A 25,061-nucleotide genomic window follows, 5' to 3' on the forward strand; every position below is an offset into this window, starting at 1 on the left:
GTAATTATGTAGTTTTTTTAATCCAACCCATCATGCTTTGTTTTATTCAAAAAAGACATAATATTCCTGCCATCCTCTTTTCATTAAACTTATCAGTAGCTTGATACTCCCTAATGTCGTAGAACTCAGAGGGAAAAATGCATTCCTCAGTAAAAGAGTTTGAGTAATGTAATCGGGCGCTTCGAGGGAAGAGACCACTTCCCAGAGAAGTGATTGCTCTTGTTAGAGGGGTGCATGGGGAAGGATGGGCCATGGAGTGTGAGGGGCGGACGGAGATGCCGGGGACCGTAACTCTAGTGGCGCATGAGTGGCTTTGTCATGACGGTGCTGTTCCTGTTCCTCACTACATGCTGCTCACAGCCTTGAGCTATTTCCACGTTGGGCTGCACCAGATCTTGAGTCTTCTGTTGGACTTCTGAGTTCTTCTCGGTTTGTTGCCTCTCAACATCATTGATGCATATGTTTGTAGATGGATTTTTGCATAGTTCTGTGATTTTACCGTAGAATCAGCTGCTGGAGACTTCGGCAAACATTGCTGAATTCCCCCCTTCAGCATGCCTGGGCTGATTTTCAGCACGCTGCTGCTGCCAGCATTTCTCTGCCCCCTCTGACTTCCTGCTCAGCCAAACCTTTGGAAGGAAGCCCATGCTCTCCTTGTCATAATTCAATCATTTATAGGGAAGCTCCTGTAACATGGTTATAGTTTGTTGTTTATTTTTATTTATTTGAAAGGCAGAGATCTTTGATCTGCTGATTTACTCCCCAAATGCCCGCAATGACTGGGGTTGGGATGGCCAAAGTCAGAAACCTGGAACTCAGTCTGTCTCCCATGTGGATGGTAGGGATCCAAGTACTTGAGCCATGATCGCTGCCTTCCAGGGTCTGCATCAATGAAAAGCTGGAGTCAGGAGCCAGAGCTGGAGAGCAAACCCAGTTACTCCAGTGTGGGATATGGTCTTAACCTCCAGGGCAATGGTCCACTGAAGAGCACACAGCATAGACCATGTTTATGAGAACTCGCTTTGTTTACTATTTATTGAGAGCTTACTTTTTATTAAGATGATTGATGCTGTGAAGGTAGGATGTAGGGATGGTGGAGATAATGACACTGTCATAGTCTCTGTGGGTTTGTAGTTTTTAGTTTCTTGTCAGAAGACTTGAGCAGGAAGCTAGTGTCTGCTTTTTAACTTAGTATACTGTAGCAGGTTGAGTGTCCTTTATCTGAAATGCTGTAGACCACAAGTGTTTCAGATTCAGTTTGGAGTATTTGCATAGACTTTACCAGTTCAGTCCCGTTGCCCAAGCTGAACTCTTTGGAGTGCTATGCTGCTTGGATTAGGTATGCCCAACCTGTGCTGCCGTTTTCATACATCTTTTAAGTTGTGATAAAACTAAGACATTTGAAGAAGAGTTGAGATTGCAGGAAACAAGACATGCACTGCTAAAACCTACCCTTGTGAGCAGGTCTTACTTGTGATTGGTGAAGGCAAAAAATGCCTGTAGTTGTCCTCTGCTCCTTAACTGTTTGGACACTGCCTTGCGTGTTTTGTCTTCCTCTCTCTGTTCTGACTGTGGTCAGTGAGTGGGGCCTGGGTGGTAGGGCTGCCCCTCCCCACTTCTTCCACCCTGCACACTAAACGCAGCGAGTGTGTTCAGGGTGTGGGTAGAGGCCTAGCAGAGAGGGGAACCTAAGTAGATGGTCCTGCTGGCTGTGGAGTGGCTGTGGGCAGCTTTCTCTTCTGTTGGTTTCTGGTGTCTCTCCACCTCATATGCATGCGCAGTGCAGAGAAGTGGTCTGACTCCCTGACCTGGGGAGCCACAGCATGTCTTTGTAAACTTTCACCTGTCCATACTTTTGCTTCACATACCAGGGGACTTCAAAAAGTTCTTGGAAAATGGAATTGAAAGTGAGTTTAGGGGTCGGCATTGTGCAGTGGGTTAAGCTACCCCTTGCAGCATTGTCCCTGCCACCCACGTGGGAGACCCAGATAGAGTACAAGGCTCCTGGCTTCTCTGCCTGGCCCAGCTCTGGCTGTTATGGCTATTTGGTAATAAACTAGCAGATGGAAGATCTCTCACTCCCTGTGTGTCTCTCCCTCTCTCTCTCTGTAACTCTCACTTTCAAATAAATGTTTAAATTATTATTATTATTTTTGAAAAGCACACCAAGAAGGGCCCAAGTTTGGGGGCCGTCTTCCGCCTTCTCAGGTGCACAGCAGGGAGCTGGGTCAGGCTGGAGCCAGCCTGCATTTGGGATGCCTTCTTCACACATGCAGAACCTGCGGTGCTGCAATGCAGGCTCCTAAGAACTGCGTTTTTAAAAAGTATGAGTTTATTTTGTATAAGAGGTTTTTCCTTTTTTTAAGATCTATTTGAAAGATAAAGGGAGAAACAGAGGTTCCCCATCTGTTGGTTTATTCCCCAGTGGCCCCAACTACCAGGGGGGGCTAGGCTGAAAGCCAGAGGCAGAAACTCCATCCAGGTCCCCCACGCGGGTGCAGGGGCCCAAACACTTGGGCCGTCTTCTGCTGGCAGTCTGTTAGCAGGGAGTGGGGTCAGAAGTGGACCAGCAGGGACTCTGACTGTTACCCAGATGGAATGCCAGCACTGCAGACAGCTGCTTAACCTGCTGTTCCACAGTACCAGCTCCACTTTGTAGCTTTTTTTTTTTTTTTTAAGAAATAATACCAAATTTTTCTAGTTCACTTTTTTTTTAAAAGATTTATTTATTTTACTTGAAAGTCACAGAGAGAGGAGAGGCAGAGAGAGAGAGAGAGAGAGAGAGAGAGTTCTTCCATCTGCTGGTTCACTCCCCAGATGGCAGCAATGACCGGAGCTGCGCTGATCAGGAGCTTCTTCCAGGTCTCCCACACGGAGAGGCTTTACTTACTATGCCACAACGCCGGCCCCTGTAGTTATAGGTTTTATAAGTAGCTTTTTTTTTTTTTTTTTTTTTTTTTGACAGGCAGAGTGGACAGTGAGAGAGAGAGACAGAGAGAAAGGTCTTCCTTTTGCCGTTGGTTCACTCTCCAATGGCCGCCGCTGCAGCTGGCGCACCGCGCTGATCCTGGCAGGAGCCAGGAGCCAGGTGCTTTTCCTGGTCTCCCATGGGGTGCAGGGCCCAAGCACCTGGGCCATCCTCCACTGCACTCCCTGGCCATAGCAGAGAGCTGGCCTGGAAGAGGGGCAACCGGGACAGAATCCGGCGCCCCAACCGGGACTAGAACCCGGTGTGCCGGCGCCGCAAGGTGGAGGATTAGCCTATTGAGCCACGGCGCCGGCTATATAAGTAGCTTTTTAAAACAAATTTTATTTATTTATTTGAAAGGCAGAGGCACAGGCAGAGAGAGAGTCTTCTATCTCCTGCTTCACTCCCCAAACGCTCACAACAATGGCTGAAGCTGGGCCAATCCAAAGCTGAGAGAGCCTGGAGTCTCCCACGTGGGTGCAGGGGCCCAAGGATTTGGGCCATCTTCTGCTACTTTCCCAGGCCACATCAGGGAGGTGATCGCAAGTGGAGCAGCCGGGTCTTGAACCGGTGCCCATATGGGATGTCGACACTGCAGGTGGTGGTTTATGCACTGTGCCACAATGCCAGCCCCTATAAGTAGCTTGTTTGTAGCCTGTTCCAAGCACTGGGTCTGGGGTCATTTACCTCAGTTAATTGCACAAGGAAAATCCAATTTGTTGCATCTTAGAAAGTGCTTTCCACTGTTTTCCATTATATTGGACATCTCTGTCAGGACACAAAGTTTTTAAATCCTCAAAGTGTTTATATTTTTCTTCCATTTTAAAAAAAGATTTAATTTCTTATTTGAAAGTCAGAGTTAGAGAGAGGGGAGAAGAGTGGGAGAGACAGAGGGAGAGGGATCTTCCATCCACTGGTACACTCCCCAGATGGCTACAATGGTCAGGCTGCGCCAAACTGAATCCAGGAACTTCTTCCAGGTCTTCAGTGTGGTTCGCAGGGACCCGTGAGCACCTGGGGCATCTTCTGCTCCTTCTCCAGACCATTACAGGGAGCTGGATTGGAAGTGGAGCAGCTGGGACGGGAACTGGTGCTGATACGGGATGCAGGCAGCGGCTTTAACTGCTTCACCACAACACCTTTCTCTAATTTACTTTTTCTTTCTTTTTTTTTTTTTATTTTTTTATTTTTGACAGGCAGAGTGGACAGTGAGAGAGAGAGACAGAGAGAAAGGTCTTCCTTTGCCGTTGGTTCACCCTCCAATGGCCGCTGCGGCCGGTGTGCTGCGGCCGGCGCACCGCGCTGATCCGATGGCAGGAGCCAGGAGCCAGGTGCTTCTCCTGGTCTCCCATGGGGTGCAGGGCCCAAGCACCTGGGCCATCCTCCACTGCACTCCCGGGCCACAGCAGAGAGCTGGCCTGGAAGAGGGGCAACCGGGACAGAAGCCGGCGCCCCGACCGGGACTAGAACCCGGTGTGCCGGCGCCGCTAGGCGGAGGATTAGCCTAGTGAGCCGCGGCGCCGGCCTAATTTACTTTTTCTAAATAATTTGTGCAAGGTCTTCCATTTTAGGAAAGAGCGACATAATATATGAAAAAGCATCATGAAATGACACCTCATGGGGCATCGTTGTCAGTGGCAAAGCCACTGCCTGAGAGTTAGGACCACCACCAGCTCCCTGCTAAGTCTGGAAAAGCAGAAGACGGCCCAAGTGCTTGGGCCTCTGCCACTCATGTGGGAGATCTGGATGGAGTTCCAGGCTCCTGGCTTCCACCTAACCCAGCCGCGACTGTTGTGGCCATTTTGAGAGTGAACGAGCAGACAGAAGATCTCTCTCTCTCTAACTCTGCCTTTCAAATAAATACTTCATTTTTTAAAGGAAATGATACCTCACAACTTTGTTTTTTCCTTAATATATTTTTCTTTTTTTAAAGATTTATTTATTTATTTGAAAGTCAGAATTACACAGAGAAGAAGAGGCAGAGAGAGAGAGGTCTTCCATCTGATGGTTCACTCCCCAAATGGCCGCAATGGCTGCAGCTGTGATGATCTGAAGCCAAGAGCAGGAGCGTCTTCCAGGTCTCCCACGTGGGTGCAGGGGCCCAAGGAGTTGGGCCATCTTCTGCTTTCCCAGGCCATAGCAGAGAGCTGCATCCGAAGTGGAGCAGCCAAGTCTCGAACCAGCACCCATATGGGATGCCGGAGCTTCAGGCCAGGGTGTTAATCCGCTGCACCACAGTGCCGGCCCCTCCTTAATATATTTTTCTTTGGCAGGAAACTTAATTACACAAGTACTGATTAAATGCATCCTTAGGGTGAAAGTCCAAATCATGAGAAATGCGTGGAACTAAATCACAAATTCCATATCTTCCTCCCAGTGTAGGGGCCCACGGACTTGAGGCATCCTCCACTGCTTTCCCAGGTGCTTTGACAGGGAGCTGGATGGGAAGTGGAGTGGCCAGGGATTTAACCTGCTGCACCACAGCACCGGCACCTATAATTCATTTTCATAAAAAGTTAGAAACAATTAAATATTGCCATTTTTAAAAATAGTTTTACTGAGACATGGTTCACAAAACATACAGTTCACTTATTTAAAATATGCAAACCAGTGGCTTTTAGTATATTCAGTTGTATTATAGTTATTACAAATGTATTTTGGAATATTCTCATTTTTCCATAAAGAAATAATTACAGTGACTCTGCATTTCTCCCAAACACCCAAGGCTCTGGCAGCCACTAATTACTCTGTATGCCTGTCCGACCTTTGTTGGTGGAATCATAGAACATGAGTTTGCTTTTCTTTGTGACTGGCTGCTTTCATTGAGTGTAATGTTTTCAGGTTCCATCATATTGACCATATATTTAAATACTCATTCTCTTTTTCAAGTTTTAATTTACTTAAAAAAATTATTGGAAAGGCAAAGAGACAAACAGATCTTCCACCCACTTGTTAGTGCCCCTAAATGCCTGCAACAACCAGGGTTAGGAAAGACTAGAAATCAGGACTGATAACTCCAGCTGGGTGTCTCACGTGAGTGGCAGGGTCCCAAGTAGTTGAGCTGTCTCCTGCAGCCTTGCAAGAAGCTAGAATCGCAAGTGGAGGTGGCACTGAGCCCAGGCACTCTAATGCGAGATGAGCACCTTGACCCCCACATTCCTTTATGTGGTGGCGTAATATGCCAGCTAATAAAAAATTATGTATTTGAAAGTCAGAGTTACACAGAGAGAGGAGAGAGACAGACAGAGAGACAGAGAGACAGAGAGACAGAGAGAGAGAGAGAGAGAGAGGTCTTCCATCTGCTGGTTCACTCCCCAATTGGCCCCAATGGCCGGAGCTGCGCCGATCTGAAGACAGAAGCCAGGAGCTTCTTCCGGGTCTCCCACATGAGTGCAGGGGCCCAAGGACTTGAGCCATCTTCTGCTGCTTTCCCAGGCCACAGCAGAGAGCTGGATCAGAAGAAGAACAGCTGGGACATGTACCGGCACCCATATCGGATGCCGGCACTGGAGGCGGCGGCTTTGCTTGCTGTGCTACAGCTTCGGCTCCTGTAACATTTTGTTTATTGGCTTATCAGCTGGAGGACATTTGAGTGCTTTCTACCCTTTGGCTATTACGAATAATGCTGCTGTGGACATTTCTCTCTCCAAGTGTTTGCAGGGATGTGTGTCTTCTGTTCTTTGATTTTTATGCCCAGGAGTGACATTGCTGGATCGTTTCTAAGTGTTTAACTTTTTGAAGAACTGTAGCATTTCTGATCCCTCCATTCTAGAGAGATAATATAGTTTAAAAGCTGTTTATTGGGCCGGCGCCGCGGCTCACTAGGCTAATCCTCCGCCTTGCGGCGCCGGCACATCGGGTTCTAGTCCCGGTCGGGGCGCCAGATTCTGTCCCGGTTGCCCCTCTTCCAGGCCAGCTCTCTGCTGTGGCCCAGGAGTGCAGTGGAGGATGGCCCAGGTGCTTGGGTCCTGCACCCCTTGGGAGACCAGGAAAAGCACCTGGCTCCTGGCTCCTGCCATCGGATCAGCGCGGTGCGCCGGCCGCAGCGCGCCGGCCGCGGCGGCCATTGGAGGGTGAACCAACGGCAAAGGAAGACCTTTCTCTCTGTCTCTCTCTCTCTCACTGTCCACTCTGCCTGTCAAAAAAAAAAAAAAAAAAAAAAAAAAGCTGTTTATTTATGACAGGCAGAGAGCGATGAGAAAGTGGTTCGCTCCCCAAATGTCAAAGTGCTGGGGCTGGGCCAGGCCAACCCAGCCAGGAGTCCAGAACTCCATCTGGATCTCACGTGCAGGGGTCCAAGCACTTGTGCCGTCTTTTGTGGCTTTCCCGATATCAGGGAGCTGGATCAGAATGGAACCAGCTGAATTCGGACTGGCACTCCCATGGGATGATCAGCTTCGAACAAACAGCAGCCTCAGAGTTAGCGTCTTAGACTCATCAGTGTCTGAGCAGCCATTAACAACAGTGAGGGGGCACACGTTCTTGGGAATGCACCACACTGGGGGCCAGAACAGCTGCATCTCTGAAGATCTGCCTGGCACTTTCTCAGTCGCCCCAGTCCCTAACCCCAGACACCAGTCCCTAACCCCAGTCCCCAGTCCCTAACCCCAGACACCAGTCCCTAACCCCAGTCCCCAGTCCCTAACCCCAGACACCAGTCCCTAACCCCAGTCCCCAGTCCCTAACCCCAGACACCAGTCCCTAACCCCAGACACCAGTCCCTAACCCCAGTCCCCAGTCCCTAACCCCAGACACCAGTCCCTAACCCCAGTCCCCAGTCCCTAACCCCAGTCCCCAGTCCCTAACCCCAGACACCAGTCCCTAACCCCAGTCCCCAGTCCCTAACCCCAGACACCAGTGTTGGCTTCTTCGTCCTCTCAGCTGTGCCTTTTCTAGAACATCATCTTAAGGACTCGTCCGTGAAGTAGCTTTGGGAGACTGCCGGCTTTCACTCTGTGTAGATACAGAGATTAGATCCAGCTTGGCTTCTGTGTCAGTGGTTTGTTTGCGTTTGTTAAATTGCTGTGTCCTGTTCTAGTATATGGATTGTATACCACAGCTTATCCGTTTACCCATTGAAGCACCATTGTGTATAAAGTTACTGTAAATAATTGTGTGCAGGTTTTATGTGACAATATACGAGTTTTGTAGGATCTGTTTCCAGGGGTTGCTAGTTCAGCTATTTGATAAATTATAATTGCCTGTGTATTAAAAAACTACAAGATGTTTCTAGAACGAGTTTAACCTTTTGCTTTCACACTAGCAATGTTTGAGAGTTGCAGTTTCTCCTCCTAGTTGGGACTCAGTACTGTCTGTGCCTTTTCTTTCAGACACATTGGTTTCTCATCATGATTTAAATTTGTATTTATTTAGTAGCCAGTGATGTTGAGCATCTTTTCATGTGCTGTGCCATCTGTGTTACTACTTTGATTATGTCACTGATCAGATCTTTTGCCTGTTTAATAAAAATTGGATTATTGTTGTTGAGTTTGACGGTTCTTTATCTTGGATACAAGTGCTTTGTTGGCTGTCTGGTTCGCAAGTATTTCTCACAGTCTCCAGTGTTTCCATATAGCAAATTTCACAGAGCAAGAATGTTAAATGGTTATAATGTTCCTTTTAAAAAAGTCAGGGATTATACTTCTGGTGTCATGTCTAAGAACTTGTCTCTTAAACTAGGTTCATGAACCAGGTTGAATATAGATCTGTAGGTTCACAGTGTTGCATACAGAGGTGCAATTGTTCAAGTGCCCTTTGTAAAAAGTTTTCGTTATTTATTTGGCAGGCAGAGTGACAGGGAGGGAGAGAGATCTTCTGTCCACTGGTTCATTCCCCAGATGACCAAAAGCCAAGTCTGGACCAGGCTTAAGCCAGGAGTCAGGGATTTCACCCCAGTCTACCACATAGGTGGCAGGAGCCCAAGCACTTGGGTCATCATCTGCTGTCTTTCTAAGTGCATTAGCAGGGAGCTGAACTGGAAGCAAAGCAGCTGGGACTCCAACCCGACAGCCATGTTTAGCTCTTTGTACCAGCATGTGGGGCTCCTAAGCTCATTGTTCTAAAAACTTTTTGACTTTTTTAAAGATTTATCTCGTTTATTTGAAAGGCAAAGTTACAGAGAGGGAGAAACAGAGAGAGAAATCTTCTGTATGCTGGTTAACTCCCCAAATGGTTGCAGTGGCTGGATCTGGGCCAATGTACAACCAGAAGCCAGAAGCTTCTTCCAGGTCTCTCATGTGGGTGTAGGGCCCAAGCACTTGGGTGGGCCATCCTCCACTGTTTTCCCAGGCACATCGGCAGGGAGTTGGATGGGAAGTGGAGCATCTGAGACTTGAACTGGGGCCCATATGTAATGCCAACACTGCATGCAGGAGCTTAACCTGCTAGGCCACATGGGTGGCCCCTCTAGTAACATTTTATAGATTCTATAGATTGCTGCACTGATTATAGTGTTGTCTGTTAATAAAGACAATTTTAGGGGCCGCCACCTGTGGTGCCAGCTGCTCTACTTCCCATCCAGCTCTCTGCTGTGGCCTGGAAAAGCAGAAGATGGCCCAAGTCCTTGGGCCCTGCACCCAAGTGATAGACTCAAAAGAAGCTCCAGGCTCCTGGCTTCAGCTGACCCAGTTCCAGCCATTGTGTCCATGCGGGGAGTGAACCAGCGGATGGAGGACCTCTCTCGCTTTCTGCCCTTGCCTCTGCCTCTCTGTAACTCTGCCTTTCAAATAATAAATTGATGAATCTTTAAAAAAAAAAAGAATTTTAATTGTACATTTCTGATGTGATACCTTTTATTGACTTCTGAGTTTTATTGGAAATCAAGGAAGACTCGCTTGCATTTGTATTCCATTTAGAGGCCCTGTCTACACACATTTGTTGACTTAATTTCATTTGTAGATTGTGTATGATACTAACAGTTTCCTAAAAGCTATAATTACATTAAAGGTTTTGCCAGCGTAGTTACCCTGATGTCTTTTGTCACAATCCTCCCTCCTCATCTAACCTTCTTCTATCTACCATGTAAATTCAACATGTAATCCTGCCTAATTTGTAACTCACACCTTCTCATTTGTGACGTAACTGTCCCCCACATTTTTATCAAAAGTGCTGAAGTTCTAACATTGAAGGTTAGAAACCGGCAGTTTCACAAAAAGGATGGTGAATTTCCTGTGTCAGAATTAGGTCAAGATGTCCACTGCGTTTTCGAGGGAGGTTTTGTGTTTTAAAGAAAAGCGAGATGGCAGTGATGCCTTTGGAATGGAGGACTTTGGGCCTGATGAGTGTGAGGGCACGGCCCAGCCTCCTGTCTCCTGAGGTTTTAGAAGATGCCGCCTCAGTGTCTCTGATGTGCTGTGTTAATTACTGCTGCTCCAGTTAATCCAGTCACATGGTCCCCCCAACACCTGGCACCTGTACACCTTTGGGCCTACTATTTTGTATCACAGAGTATTACAAATTTAAATCTATTCTGAAGTTTCCTTTCAGGTTAAACTTTTTCTATTTGTTAATAAGCTGTCAGAGTAGAGTAATCTTTGGATTATGATTGTCAAGTCACTAGGAAACTTCTCTTTCTGAGAAGGTGCGAGTGTTCAGCGTGGGCATGATGAGTTCACACCAAGCAGCTGGTGGTTGCGAGTCTGGGCAGGGCCTCCGGCCTCACCTCCCCTAGCAGGCAGTGGCGGGGAGTCCGCCTGCCTCAGACACAGGCTGTGTTCAACAGGAAGGACTGAGGTGGAAAAGGTGTAGCGGACTCTGCAGCCCCTGTCCCACAGTTAGGAAAAGGCGGGTCATGTCATCAGATTCCGAGGCTTGAGAGACCAGAGTGGTGGTGTCACTTAGTGTTTGTTTAATCTGTTATTATAATAAGTTTCTTTTTTCTTTCTACCAAGCCAAGCTAGCAAGACGCAGTCAAGAACGAGACAATCTTGGCATGTTGGTGTGGTCACCTAACCAGAACCTGTCCGAGGCAAAATGTAAGTTTTGGAGTATCTTTATTTCTCACCTTCCTAATTTAATGTTGTATAATTAATTAATTGATTAATCTTTAAAGAGTTATTTATTTGAAAGAGTTACAGAGAGAGTGGTCTTCCATCTGATGGTTCACTCCCCAGTTGGCTGCAATGGCCAGAGCTGAGCTGATCTGGAGCCAGGAGCCAAGAGCTTCTTCTAGATCTCCCATGTGGTTGCAGAGGCCCAAGCACGTGGGCCATCCTCTGCTGCTTTCTCAGGCACATTAGCAGGGAGCTGGATCAGAAGTAGAGCAGGGGCCTGTGCTGTGCGTAGTGGGTTAAGCCGCCACCTCCAGTGCCTGCATCCCATATGGGCACTGGTTCGAGACCTGGGTGCTCCACTTCTGATCCAGCTCTCTGCTGTGGCCTAGGAAAGCAGTAGAAGATGGCCCAAGTCCTTGTGTCCCTGCCCCAGCATGGGAGGAGACCTGGAAGAAGGTCCTGGCTCCTAGCTTCAGATCAGCGCAGTTGTGGCCAACTGGGGAATGAACCAGCAGATGGAGGACCTCTCTCTCTCTCTCTCTCTCTCTCTCTCTCTCTCTCTCTCTCTCTCTCTCTGCCTCTCCCTTTCTCTCTGTGTAACTCTTTCAAGTAAAATAAATAAATCTTTAAAAAGAAGAAGAAAAGAAATATTTTGAAGAGTTTGAAAGTATATATTTCTTTACTGTGGCATGTCAGAGTGATTTAGACTCCAGCCTGTGGTGTCATTATCTTCCATCTTTCTCAAAACGTTGCACCTGTGGGTTCTGAAGTAAACAGGGGGTGACTCCAGTGGACGGAACCTTGTAATGCAGTGTGGAACTCCCTCACCTGGGAAATCTAGGTTTGTAAAGAAAAGTTTAAGGACTGGCACTGTGACATAGTGGGTAAAGCTGCTGCCTGTGGTGTCGGCATCCCATATGGGCACTGGTTCGAATCTTGGCTGTTCCACTTTTGATGTAGCTCTCTGTTATGGCCTGAGAAAGCAGTGAAAGATGGTCCAAGTCCTTGGACCCCCATACCTGTGTGGGAGACCAGAAGAAACTCCTGGCTGCAGGCTGGCTTCGGATCAGTCCAGCTCTGGCCATTGTGGCTGTTTAGGGAGTGAATCAGCAGGTGGAAGACTCCTCCACCCCCCCCACCCTGCACCCCCACCTCTACCTCTCTGTAACTCTGCCTTTCAAATACATAAATAAACCTTTTAAAAAAAAGATAGAAGGTTGAACAAGTGTATTATTATTAAAAATTTTTTTTAATTTATTTAAAAGCAGTAGAGCAAGGGAGACAGGGAAGAGGGGGAGAGAGAGAAAGAGAAAGATCCTCCATTTGCTGGTTCACTCCTCAAATGACTACACTGGCTGAAAACCAGGAACTCTCCCTGGGTCTCCCATGTAGGTACAGGGACCCAAGCACTTGGGCCATCTTGCACTGCCCTCCTAGGAACATAAGCAGTGAGCTGGATCAGAAGCAGAGCTGTTGGGACTCAAATAGGTGTTCACGTGGGATGCCTGCGTTGCATCAGCTTATCCCAGTGCATCACACTGCCAGTCCCTTGAATAAGTTTTAATTTGAAGGATTATAAATAGCAAAGTATGTTGGGAATAAGCCTTATAAATAATGTAAGATTTCAACTTAGCTTGGAAGCAAAATAGAGAGGTCTTGCGTCTCTTGGTTCACTTCTCAAATGGTCATAGCAGCCAGGGCTGAGCCAGGCTGAAACCAGAAGCCAAGACCTGCTTCTGGGTCCCCCTCATGGGTTTGGGCCATCATCCCTTGCTTCATAGGTGCATTAACAGGGAGCTGGATCAAGAACTGAGTGCCTGGGACTGGAAGTGAGGTTCTGAAGTGGGGTGTGGGTGTCCCAAGTAGCTGCTGGGCCTGTGCGAGAATGCCCACTCTGGAAGTAAAACTTTTGAATTGGCTAGGTAACAGTGGCACAAACATTCTGACCTGTACTGGACTTTGGTGTGGGGGCAGGTGTTCTGTACCTGTTAATAATAATATAATAATATTATATAATATTATATATAATATTTATTATATTTTCTGTCTCCTCTGCTCAATTGAGCTCTGCTCAATTAATGCAAGATTAATTTTTTAAAGAAGATTTATTTCTTTGATAGGCAGAGTTAAGCAGAGAGAGATCTGTCTGCTTTTTCACTCCTCAAATGGAGTCAGGGATGGGCCAAGCTGAAGCTAGGAGCCAGGAGCTTCTTCCGTGTCTTCTTCCACATCAGTGCAGGGACCCAAGCCTTTGGGCCATCTACTGCTGTTTTCCCACGTGCATTAGCAGAGAGCTGCATTAGAAGTGGAGCAGCCAGGACTTGAACCGGTGCCCATATGGGCATGCTGGCATCACAAGCCATGGCTTAATGCTTCTAAACCACAGTGTTGGTCCTGCAAGATTGGTTTTCCATCTGATATATTACCATGAATCTTTACCATTTTCATTGTCTGTATTTTCTTCATAACTTAAGGAGGAAGACAAATGAGAATGCCCCCTTTGAGATTTCATTGGAGGTCATGGACTCAAGCAGAGTTTTTGATATAGTGCCCATTTTTATATGTAAAAGACATTATATTTTCAAAGGAGCCTTTAACAAAAATAGGTTAAGAGCCATTGTTTAAAATAGTTAAATTGTGGCCGGCACCGTGGCTCACTTGGCTAATCCTTCGCCTGCGGCGCCGGCACACCGGGTTCTAGTCCCAGTCAGGGCGCCGGATTCTGTCCCGCTTGCTCCTCTTCCAGGCCAGCTCTCTGCTGTGGCCCAGGAGTGCAGTGGAGGATGGCCCAAGTACTTGGGCCCTGCACCCCATGGGAGACCAGGAGGAGGCACCTGGCTTTTGGCTTCGGATTGGCGTAGCACACTGGCTGTAGCAGCATTTGGGGGATGAACCAACGGAAAAAGGAAGACCTTTTTCTCTGTCTCTCTCTCTCACTGTCCACTCTGCCTGTTAAAAAAAAAAAAAAAGTTAAATTGTGAGCAAAGTCTGGAACTGGTGGCCTTCCCATGCTATGTTTGCATCGTTTAGAATAGAACTGACAGTATTAGTGCCCAGCGCAAGGGGCATGCGCTTTGCGTAACCTCCGTCTGAATGTACGGTCCGCAGGAGCATATTGAAGGTGCTGTGAGCACAGGTGCTGAAGGAGCATACTAGGTTTTGATCCAGAAGGATCTATTTGTTGTATAAGTATAATACCCTCCATGGAGGTGGGAAATTCAACCACTCTTAGTAATGTTAAGCTTAGCAATAACAAAATACTCTGTCCAATCTGTTTTTTTTACAATAATCTTTTTTTAAAGATTTATTTTATTTATTTGAAAGGTAGGGTTAGAGAGAGAGACAGAGATAGGGTTAGAGAGAGAGAGCGATCTTCTATCCACTGGTTTACTCCCCAAATGGCTGCAATGGCCAGGGCTTGTCAGGCCAAAGCAAGGAGCAAGGAGCGTCATGCAGGTCTCCCACACAGGTGTCGGAGCCCAAGGACTTCGCATTCCCAGAGCAGAGGAGAGGGCCCAGGCAGGGGCTGTGACCTCACAGAAGCTCTTGAGGCAGAGCCTTCCTGTCACATCGTCTCCCTCTGAGCTTCCTCAGCCGCTGAGGCGCATTCAGCATCCTCCGCTGGGGGTCCTTGCGCAGGTGACTGACTGCGGGAGCACCCCACGTGTGTGGGTTGGAAGGGGACGGGTCCTTGCGCAGGCGACTGACTGCGGGAGCACCCCACGTGTGTGGGTTGGAAGGGGACGGGTCCTTGCACAGGCGACTGACTGCGGGAGCACCCCACATGTGTGGGTTGGAAGGGGACGGGTCCTTGCACAGGCGACTGACTGCGGGAGCACCCCACGTGTGTGGTTGGAAGGGGACGGGTCCTTGCGCAGGCGACTGACTGCGGGAGCACCCCACGTGTGTGGGTTGGAAGGGGACGGGTCCTTGCGCAGGCGACTGACTGCGGGAGCACCCCACGTGTGTGGGTTGGAAGGGGACGGGCCCTTGCGCAGGCGACTGACTGCGGGAGCACCCCACGTGTGTGGGTTGGAAGGGGACGGGTCCTTGCGCAGGCGACTGACTGCGGAAGCACCCCACGTGTGTGGGTTGGAAGGGGAGAGGAGCGCCTTGTTAGAATCGTAGCTCCTCCGCTTCAGGTCTGGGCCCCTGGTCACGTGCAAACCATCAGGTATTCGCCCTGCTACCCATGTGGGAAACCAGGATGGAATTCCTGGCTCTTGGCTTTGTTCTTCTTCGTCCCTTGTGAGCATTTGGGTGAGTGAACTAGCAGATGGCAGCTCTGTCTCTCTGCCTTTCAATAAAACAAAACAAAAATCCAACATTTAAAATTTTTTGTATGAGCTAAGTGTGTTTCCTATGTGAAGATGCACCCAGCTGCACTCTTTTTTGTTTTTTGTTTTTTTTTTTAGGATTTATTTATTTGAAAGTCAGAACTAGAGAGAGGAAGAGACACGGAGAGAGAGATCTGTCTGCAGGGTAACTCTCAAAATAGCTGCAACAGCCAGGGCAGAGCCAGGCCAAAAAGGAAGCAGGAGCTTCTTCCATGTTTCCCGTGTGGGTGCAGGTGCCCAAGCACTTGGATCATCCTCTGCTGCTTTCCCAGATGTGTTAGCGGGAATCGGATCAGAAGTGGAACAGCTGTGTCTTGAACCAGCACCCTTGTGGGGTGCTGTTGCTGCAGATGGCTGTGGCTTAACCCACTGCGCCACAGCACTGGCCCTGAGCCACACCTTTGCATGTGTGCTGTCTGTGTGTTTCTCTTGCTGATCTGCACCTCTGCCTCTAGTTGAATCTCACAGATGTTCTGCAGGGAGGTAGTTTTTTTTTTTTTTTTTTTTTTTTGACAGGCAGAGTGGACAGTGAGAGAGAGAGACAGAGAGAAAGGTCTTCCTTTGCCGTTGGTTCACCCTCCAATGGCCGCACTGATCCGATGGCAGGAGCCAGGTGCTTCTCCAGGTCTCCCATGGGGTGCAGGGCCCAAGCACTTGGGCCATCCTCCACTGCACTCCCTGGCCACAACTGCACTCCCTGGCCACAGCAGAGAGCTGGCCTGGAAGAGGGGCAACCGGGACAGAATCCGGCGCCCCGACAGGGACTAGAACCTGGTGTGCCAGCGCCGCAAGGCAGAGGATTTGCCTAGTGAGCCGCGGCGCCGGCACCAGGGAGTTAGCTTTAATAGTTTCTGTGTTCATGTGTTTCGTGTCCCCTATTCTATGTGAAAGACTGGAGCAGGCTGTCCTGCAGTCTGAGGGGTGGAGGTGGGTGAGATGGGAAGCTGTTCCCAGAAGCCCCGGACTTCCGCTGTCAGGGAAGGTTTGTGGTGGCAGAAGTGCTGCTTTTGTGCGGGTCCTCCTTGCTCCAGAGGGGGCCTGTGAGATTGTTTTGAGGGCACATTTGGTAGGGAGAAGCCCAGTGTGTTGACCTGATGGGGTGCAGCAGAAAGACGGTGTGTCACTGCACTGAGTGTGCTGGCTTGGGCATTTTTTGAGGAGAGAGGTGGACTATTTGTGAGTCTCAACTTTATGTCATTCTACTGCTGATCAGTTTTCAGGATTCTACTTCAGATGTCACGTGGGCAGGTGCACAAATGTGTGACTGCTGCTGAGGGCAGATGGATACACTTATCTTTTTTTTTTTTTTAAGATTTATTTTAAAGACAGAGTTAGAGTTAGAGCCAGCCAGCCAGCCAGCCAGGAGTTTCTTCCGGGTCTCCCACACGGGTGCAGGGGCCCGAGGACTTGGGCCATCTTCTTCTGCTTTCCCAGCCATGGCATCAGAAGAGGACTCAAACTGCCCATATGGGATGCCGGCACCACAGGCAGAGGCTCAGCCTACTATACCTCTGCTTCTTTTTTTTTTTTTTTTTAAATGCAGCATACAAACCTTGAACCGGTGCCCACATGGGATGCCAGCATGGACTTTAGCTGCTAGAGTACAGTGCTCCCCTCTTGTGCTCTCCTTTCCCTTAAAGATAGCGCTAGAGGCAGCCTTCCACTGTAAGCTGTAGTAATGTTTGTGTCCACCAGGTGGCAGAGTTGCTTAATCTAAATGATGTAAGCTCAATTCTGATTCTCAATGTTACAGTGATAACTCATTTATTATTTTAGTAATAAAAGGAAATGTCATGATATTTGTTATCATATTCTTAAAAATATTTTGGCACAGTTTGAGTCATGAGAGTTATTGGTGTCATGTGTCCTTTGCAGTATCTAATGCTGCTGCAAGTACTATGATGAATTCTTTATAAAAAGCTCTATTAGGGCTGTATGCTTTGTCCTCACCCCACCTTATGTTGTCAGCCTACCCTGTTCCACACAGAATGTGCAAGATCACAAGGTGTTCTGAGTCTGCAGTGTGTAGGGGGAGGGCAGGGGGAGGTAAGGTTACTGTGGCAAATTCCCTCTGTATTCTTAGTCTTTTGCAGTTGAATTTGAACCCTGACAATAGGTACTAAGCATTTAGCTTTTTTGGATTGAAACATGATTATAGAAACAAACGACACGCTGCACAGGATATCCGTCTGTTTCTTACCTGTTTCTGTCTCTTGCTGCCTCAGCCAGTTATGTTTTCCTGCCTGTTTCCAGTTCCTGACCCGGGATGCTTTTTTCCCCATGCCAGCTCTCAAAAGACAAGATGGTGCACGTGTTCTGGGCTGGTGCTGTGGCACAGCAGGTGAAAGCCCTGGCCTGAAGTGCTGGCCATATGGGCACCAGTTCTAGTCCAACCCAGCTCTCTGCTATGGCCTGGAAAGGCAGTGGAGAATGGCCCAAGTCCTTGAGACCCTGCACCCACTTGGGAGACCTGGAAGAAGCTCCAGTCATTGGAGCCATTTGGGGAGTGAACCAGCAGGTGGAAGACCTTTCTCTCTGCCTCTACCTCTCTCTGTAATGGAATGACCAGGGAGGATCGAAAACATAATTCCTGTGAAGAGTTTGGCACTATTAGTGGCACACAGTGTTCTCAAATGTTAGCTAATATTTTTACTTAAAATAACCTTTGAGGGGGCAGTATTGGTGGCACAGCTGGTTAAGTTATTGCCTGCAGTGCTGGGCATCCTGTATCAGAGCGCTGGTTCTGGTGCCAGCTGCTCCACTTCCACTTGTGCTCCCTACCAATGTTCCTGGGAAGGCCGTGGAAGATGACCCCGGCACGTGGGCTTCTCTGCACTTGTGGGAGATGCGATGCAGTTCCAGGACCCTGGCTTTGCCTGGCCCAGCCCTGGCTGTTGTGGCCATTTGAGGAGTAAACCAGCAGTTGGAAGAGCTCTGTCTCTCCTTTTGTGTCTGTTGCTCTGCCTTGAAAAGAAATAAAATAAATCTTTTATATGTGTATATGTACACACACACAGAAAAAGCTGCTGGATATTTTTAATATACATTTCTACATAAAGTTTAAAATATTCAAGAATTTATTTGAAAGGCAGAGAGATGGAGAGAGAGAGAGACAGAAGACGGATAGATAGATGTCTTTCATCCACTGTGTTCCCTCTCAAATGATGGAAAGAGCCAGCACTGGGCAAGACTGAAGCAGGAATCCGAATTCCATGGTAGGGAGCCGGGTACTTGAGCCGGCACCTGCTGCCTCAGGCACATTAGCAAGCAGCTGGGACTTCGAACCCAGGCACTTCCACATCTCAGGTGGCAGCATAGCCACTGCCCAGGCACCTGCCTCAGCGGCTGGATCCTCAGGCCGTTCTTCTTGATTTATCATCGTCACCATGATCGTCAGTCTGGTCATTCTGTCCTGATTACTTTGCCTCCTCAAACACTTGTTTCCGGTGCTTACCTGCTCTTCTGTTTCCTGTGTGTTGGTTGAAACCACTGCAGGTTGGTTGACCACGTCAGGAGGCCAGGGCATTTTTACTCTTTTAGTTAAGCCTGTTCCTTACTCCAGTCAGCTGTACATCAGTCAGTGTTAATAAGCCTTAGGGATTTTGTGCATTTTCTTGATGAATGAGAGTCTCACACGCTACCTCACACGATGTTACTCTATGACTCACTTGCCTGTGTTTTGATGGGGAGGCTTTGTGGCTTCAAAGATGCCTTGATTCATACAGTCTGTACTTTTCATAGAGTCAGTGTGATGTATATCCTTTTTATTATTATTATTTATTTATTTACTTGAGAGGTAGAGTTACAGACAGAGGGAGAGGCAGAGGGAGGTCTTCCATCCGCTGATTCATTCCCTAGATGGCTGCAATGGCTGGAGCTGGGCCCATCCAGCACTTGAGCCATCTTCTACTCCTTTCCCAGGCCATCAACAGGGAGCTGGATTAGAAATGGAACAGCCTGGACTAGAACCAGCACCCATATAGGATGCGGCATTTCAGACAGAAGCTTAACCTATTCTTCCGCTGGTCTGGCCCTCTGATGTTTATCTTTATTCATCATAATTTAGGATGAGACAAATCTTGCTGCTTGTTTCAATGGGAATTTTCAAGTTTAAAAAACGTTGCTGTATGCAATAATGGAATTACTTTTAAGTCTGAATACCCAATGATTGATTATTTTGCTGCTGCTGTTCCCCGCCCCCCAAAGATTTATGTATTTGTTTGAAAGCATTAGAAAGAAGGAGACAGAGATTGTCCATCTGCTGGTTTACTCCCCAAATGGCTGCAGCAGCCACGGCTGGGCCAGGCTGAAGCCGGAAGCTTCATCTGAGTCTCCCACGTTGGTGGCAGGGACCTGAGCACTTGCCATTTTCCACTGCTCTTCCTGGTTGGTAGCAGGGCGCGGGATTGGAAGTGGAGCAGCTGGGACACCAGCTGACAGCCATGTGGTGTGCCAGCGTTACAGGCAGCGGCTTGACCTGCTGGGCCACAGTGCCAGCCGCGATTCTAACACATGCTCACATGAGCTGGCCACACAAGACTGGCGGGCCACGCCCAGGTGGCTCCTGTACTGACCCTGTGTGCTGGGCAGGCTGCTGGCTGCGAACTCCCACCCCCGCCCGTGTCCTGGCATTCTCTCAGGCTCCTCGGTTTCTCGTATCACTGATCATTTTACCAAATGCTTCCCTGCCCACGGTTGCTCCTTACAGTGGCTGAGATCACCTCCAGTTGACCTTTGATCTTTTGGGGGCACAACCTAGATTGTTGCTACCTGACGTGGAAGGACTGTAGAAGTTCCTGGGCTGCCTGTTTCAGAACAGAGGTTCTCAGGTGGCTGTGCTTCTCCTGCCTCTCGCTGTTCCATCCGGGAGCCATCCGCCTTCGTCATCGCTGCCCTGTGTTTTCGTGAGGGCAGCTGGGAGAGGGCTTTATTTTCTTGGGTTGAGCTTGTTTTTGCTGTAGTTGGGAACACCCTGTGGGAGATTTTGAAAAAACACACACTTTACCCTTTCCTCACTGTTGCACCAGCTTCTGGTCATTCTGCAAAGGGCGTGGTGGGTGGTGGGAAAGTCAGGGCTCTGGGATATTCCCAGCCACAGAAGGGCACCACGTCCCTCTGAGTATCAGAGAGGAGGAGCCGCAGGTCAGAGCAGTAAAGCAGGGAGCCCCAAGGCCTGCCAGCAGGGTCGTCCGTGCCAGCGGCTGCATTCTGGGCTAATTCTGGTCTGGGAGGCTCTGCCAGGGAGGGGGCTCCGTTTAGGACCTAGTGTTCCTGGTGCTAATTCCTGGTGCTAAAAACATTTAAATCACAACTGTTTACAAAGAATCTTTAAGTGACTTTATTTTTAATCTGGAGTTGGCGACGCCTTGTTCCATAAAATAGAGTCGTGTTCTGACGGGTTGAGCAGAGGACACTGGTTTTATAGACCAGGAAGGCTGAAGGAATCAGAGCTGCTTGGTCATTTCAGAGTCACTTTCCTTGGTCTGGATGGAGAGACCGAGGAGTAGGAAGGTGACTGGCTCAGCTCAGGCTGCGGCTTCCATGTCCGGAGTAAGCAGAGAACCGTGTTCTCATGCAGCCAGAACCAGCTGCCTCCTGCCTCTCACCCTGATTTCTGAGGCTGGGCAGACAGCTCAGGGTCATCTTGTCGGACGATACAGCGTGAGTGACACTGTTCGCTTGGTCTGTTGTGTCCGGCTTCCCCTGCTGGTCTCCAAGAGGCTCTCACAGCTGAGTGGTCTGGAAGGTGTCCTAAGGAAGATGCTGCCGTGGCAGAAATCAGTGGAGTTGTAACTGGAATGCTGTGGTCCCACTGTAGTTTGTAGCTGAATCTGGTTGGAGATGCTGGGGCAGACTTCACGGCCCCTGTTGCTGATGTAGTGGTGTGGATCCAGCCAATGGCATCTGCCTGAGGCACATGGGCAGTATAGGTCTAGTGAGCAGCCATCTCAGGGCCACCCACTCCACCTGTCAAGCCTGTGCATTGACTGACTTCAAGATCACAGGACTGACCCGTGGCCATGCCCATGGTCCTCATTCAGCTAGGGTAAATAGTAGCATGCTCGTGGAGCTGAGACTGTACGGAAGCTTGTGGTTCATCCCCTCAGAGCCGCTGGACAGAAGCAGCACGGCGCCAGGGTTGGCTTCCACTCTGCCTCCTGCCCCCGGCAGCCTGTCCTGGGTCCTGCCTGCCACCCTTTGCATCCAGGCTCCTCCAGCACCAGCCACTGCAGGCTCCGGCCTGGTCCACGGAGCCACTGCTTCTGTATCTGCACCTCACCTCACATTTTAGAGCCTTAGGGCACAGTCCCTGTCTGACGTTGCCTGCCCTATTTTAAAGTGAAAAGCATGCAGGAGGCGGGACCTGTCCTCCCCCTCTCAGCTGCGGTGACGGCCAGGGCCGTTTCATTGGTTACTTGCTGACTCTCGGATGTATCACAGTTCTCCTGTGTCCTGAGTGGATTGACTGGTATGCTTGTGAGTATATGTGTTTTAAACTTTTTTTAAAGGAAATTAGTGCCATTGTATTGTAATTAATAGTTACTTGCACTAAAGGGAGTTGTTGTTTGAATTAAATTGACTTTCTCTGTTGTTGATGGAAAAAATTTCCCTGAGTATTTAGTATATAACCTAGTAAAAGATTCGAATTATTTTTGGAAATTAATTTCTTTTTTCTAAATTGGTTGTCAATTATACCAGAATTAGCAGTGTGGTTGTAGTATAATTGAATAACAGGTTGAGATGCAGAAGGCCTGATCTTATTAGCTGGCTTGTGGATGCGGTCAGCTCCTGGGGCCACTTAGGGCCTGCTTTCTCTCCATTTAGTCCTCGGGCCAGAGGCTGCCCTGTGAGGGCAGAAGGACGTGGCACCTGTGGGCATTGTACGATTGTTGTGTGCAATTCCATGCTACTTTCTATGATTTATAAAGGAAGGCCATCCACAAATGGCCCATACTTCTTGAGGCCAAGTCAGTTCGATTTCTTCGGTATTTTCTTAGTGCTTGATAGCTAGCCAGCACTTGCCACCTTGTATTTCAATATTTCAATGCAGAGTCCAAGCACTGGGATGTGTAATTAATCTATTAGATTCTTTTTAAAAACATAAAAATAGCTTACTTATTCTTTATCCTCAACTGAGACAAAAAATGAACTCCACTTTCATACTGCTTTTTACTGCTAAGTAAGTATTTGTCAAAGCACCGAGTTAATGGTTGTGTGTTGTGGAAAACCTGAACAACACCAAGACAAGACACAATTTCCCCAATGGTGTTGGATCTGTGAGTGTGTTCCTCTGTGTTACTTAGTGGGATCCATGACGTGGTCCTGCCGTGTTCCCGTCTATTCTGTGGCAGGACTGAGACGTGTGCCAGTCGCGGCAGATAGATTATGCTGCCCCTGCTTACCGGCCTTCTCATCTTGTGTTTCAGTGGATGAATACATTGCCATTGCCAAGGAGAAGCATGGCTACAACATGGAGCAGGTAATGACACTCTGTCCAGCACGGTCTCTGCAGCCAGCCCAGTCAGCGTTTCCCTTGTGTGTGTGTGGGGGGGGGGCACTTTCCTTTCTGGCAGCGGGGCAGGAGTCGGCCCTCTGCTGCGTCCCTGCGGCCGGCGTCTCAGAGGGGCGGGTCTTTTCTCTTTGATATGTGATTGTTTGTGTTCTGGTTATGTGACTTTGTTTTCCACTCAGGCTGTCACTCATTCCTGCAGTGTTCAGTGTTCATTGTTTTACTTTCGGGCTGTAAATATTTGACTACGATGTTTTCTAAAAATATTTTTGGACCATTTTTGAGAAAGCTTGAAGATTTGGTTTTTTCGAGATCTAGTAACATTTTATTTTGCTGATTATCACTGCTGTTTTAGTTTTTACTTATTTGAGGTGCAGAGAGAGTTCCTATCCCCTAATTCACTCCCTAAATGCCTACAACAGCCTGCTGTGCCTGCCACCTGCTGGCTCTGGCAAGTTATTTACTGTCTTAGGGCCTCCTCCTATTTTTTTTTTTTAATTTATTTATGTGTTTTGAAGAGTTAGATGGGGAGACAGACAGAGATCTTCCACCCATTGTTTATTCCCCAGATGACTGCAATGGCTAGGGCTGGGCCAGGCTGCAGCCAGGAGCTCCCTCCGGATTTCCCACGTGGGGAGCAAGGGTCCAAGCGTTTGGACTGTCTTCCGCTGCTTTTCCCAGGGGCCTCTGCATTCTACTTTCGGAAGTGGGAAGAATGCAGTTTACCGCCCAAGACTTGGAAGGGCATGTGACAAAGAGGATTCTGTGATGACAGTGGAGGAGTGAGAAGCAGCCAGAAGTCAGTTATGTCAGAATATGTCCGATGTGACAATTCGGGGACTTCTGTGAGCCAGAAGCTCCCCGTCCTCCAGAGCTGGAGACACAGTGCAGCAGCTGTTGTAGCTCCTCCGTTTCTGCAAGTTCTTTAAAGGGCCAGCACCCTGCTCATCCCCCTCCTTTGTTTTTCTTTGATTTTGGGAGCCAGAGATTAAATACTAGGACATTCCAAAGCAAGCGCACGTGGAGGGAAACTAGAACATCATTGTGCGTGTCCTGGGAAAGCATGAGCTGGACGTCCGTAGGTCCACACTTCAGGCTGCTCCCTGGCACAGAGAAAGCCTGTAGCAATAAAACAAAAGAGCAGACCTGCTCAGGGTGGGGGGGGGGAGGGGGAAGGTTTGATTTCTGGCATTCCCAACTCATTAGATTCAGATGTAGAGTTAAAAATAATAATCACAAAGCATGCAAAGAAACGGCAACGTTATGGCCCACTCAAAGGGAAAGAATCAGCAGATGCTGTGAGGAGGATGGGGTGAAAGGCCTGCCAGGCAGACTGTACCTGTCCTGTGGACACTCAGCACCAAAGGAAGATGAGGGCAGGTCGGGAACCTGAGGCTTAGGAGCGGGTGTGTGGGGTAGTGGATAACCTGCAGCCTGGGTTTAGGTCAGGGCTCTGCTCTGCACGCCAGCTTCCTGCTGACGCAGACCCTGGGAGGCAGTGATCATGGCTCACATTGTTGGTCCCTGCCTCCCATAGGGGAGACCTGGCTGGAGTTCTCAGCTCCCTTCAGCCTGGCCCAGGTTTACCCTCACTGTCACAGGCATATGAGGAGTGAGGCTGCAGATGGGGATCCATCTCTCTCTCTCTCTTGTTCTCTGTCTCCAATGAATAAAGTTTTGTGGGTTTTTTTAAGGTTTATTTATTTATTTTGAAAGAGTCACAGAGAGGCAGAGGCAGAGAGAGAGAGAGGTCTTCCATCTGCTGGTTCACTCCCCAATGGCCACAGTGGCCAGAGCTGTGCTGACCTGAAGCCGAGTTCCTTCCAAGTCTCCCACGTGGATACAGGGGCCCAAGCACTTGGGCCATCTTCTGTTGCCTTCCCAGGCACATTAACAAGGAGCTGGATTGGAAGTGGAGCAGCCAGGGATCCTATATGGAATGCCAGTGCCACAGGAGGCAGCTGTACCTGCTACGCCGCAGGGCCAGCCCCAATAAACAGGATTTCTAAAAAGAAAGAAAATGATCTGGGAACAAAATGGAAATATCAGTAAAGAAGACCTAAAAGGATCTGAAAGCTTCTGAATAAAGAAATATAATAACTAAAATGAGTAATTTGCTAGAGGGATTCAAAGGCAGATTTGAGGAGGCAAAGCAAAGAATCCATAAACTTGAAGATCAGACTATTGAAATTAGAGAATCTTGTTTTAATTTATTCAGAAAGCAGACACCCAGTGGTTCACTCTCCAGATACCCA

The 25,061-nt window shown here is 48.5% G+C and overlaps 1 protein-coding gene across 2 annotated transcripts in view; it reads left to right on the forward strand.

Annotated features, from left to right (window-relative positions):
* The window catches only part of RCOR1 (REST corepressor 1), a 100,807-nt gene that overhangs the window by 50,756 nt on the left and 24,990 nt on the right, over positions 1 to 25,061 (forward strand). For both annotated transcript variants that reach the window (XM_051834874.2, XM_070065422.1), the window contains 2 exons: positions 10,858 to 10,941; positions 22,724 to 22,776. In XM_051834874.2, the coding sequence (XP_051690834.2) occupies positions 10,858 to 10,941; positions 22,724 to 22,776 (137 nt within the window). The remainder of the gene's footprint in view (positions 1 to 10,857; positions 10,942 to 22,723; positions 22,777 to 25,061) is intronic.

Source organism: Oryctolagus cuniculus, chromosome 20 (assembly GCF_964237555.1).
Source record: "Oryctolagus cuniculus chromosome 20, mOryCun1.1, whole genome shotgun sequence".
NCBI lineage: Eukaryota > Metazoa > Chordata > Mammalia > Lagomorpha > Leporidae > Oryctolagus > Oryctolagus cuniculus.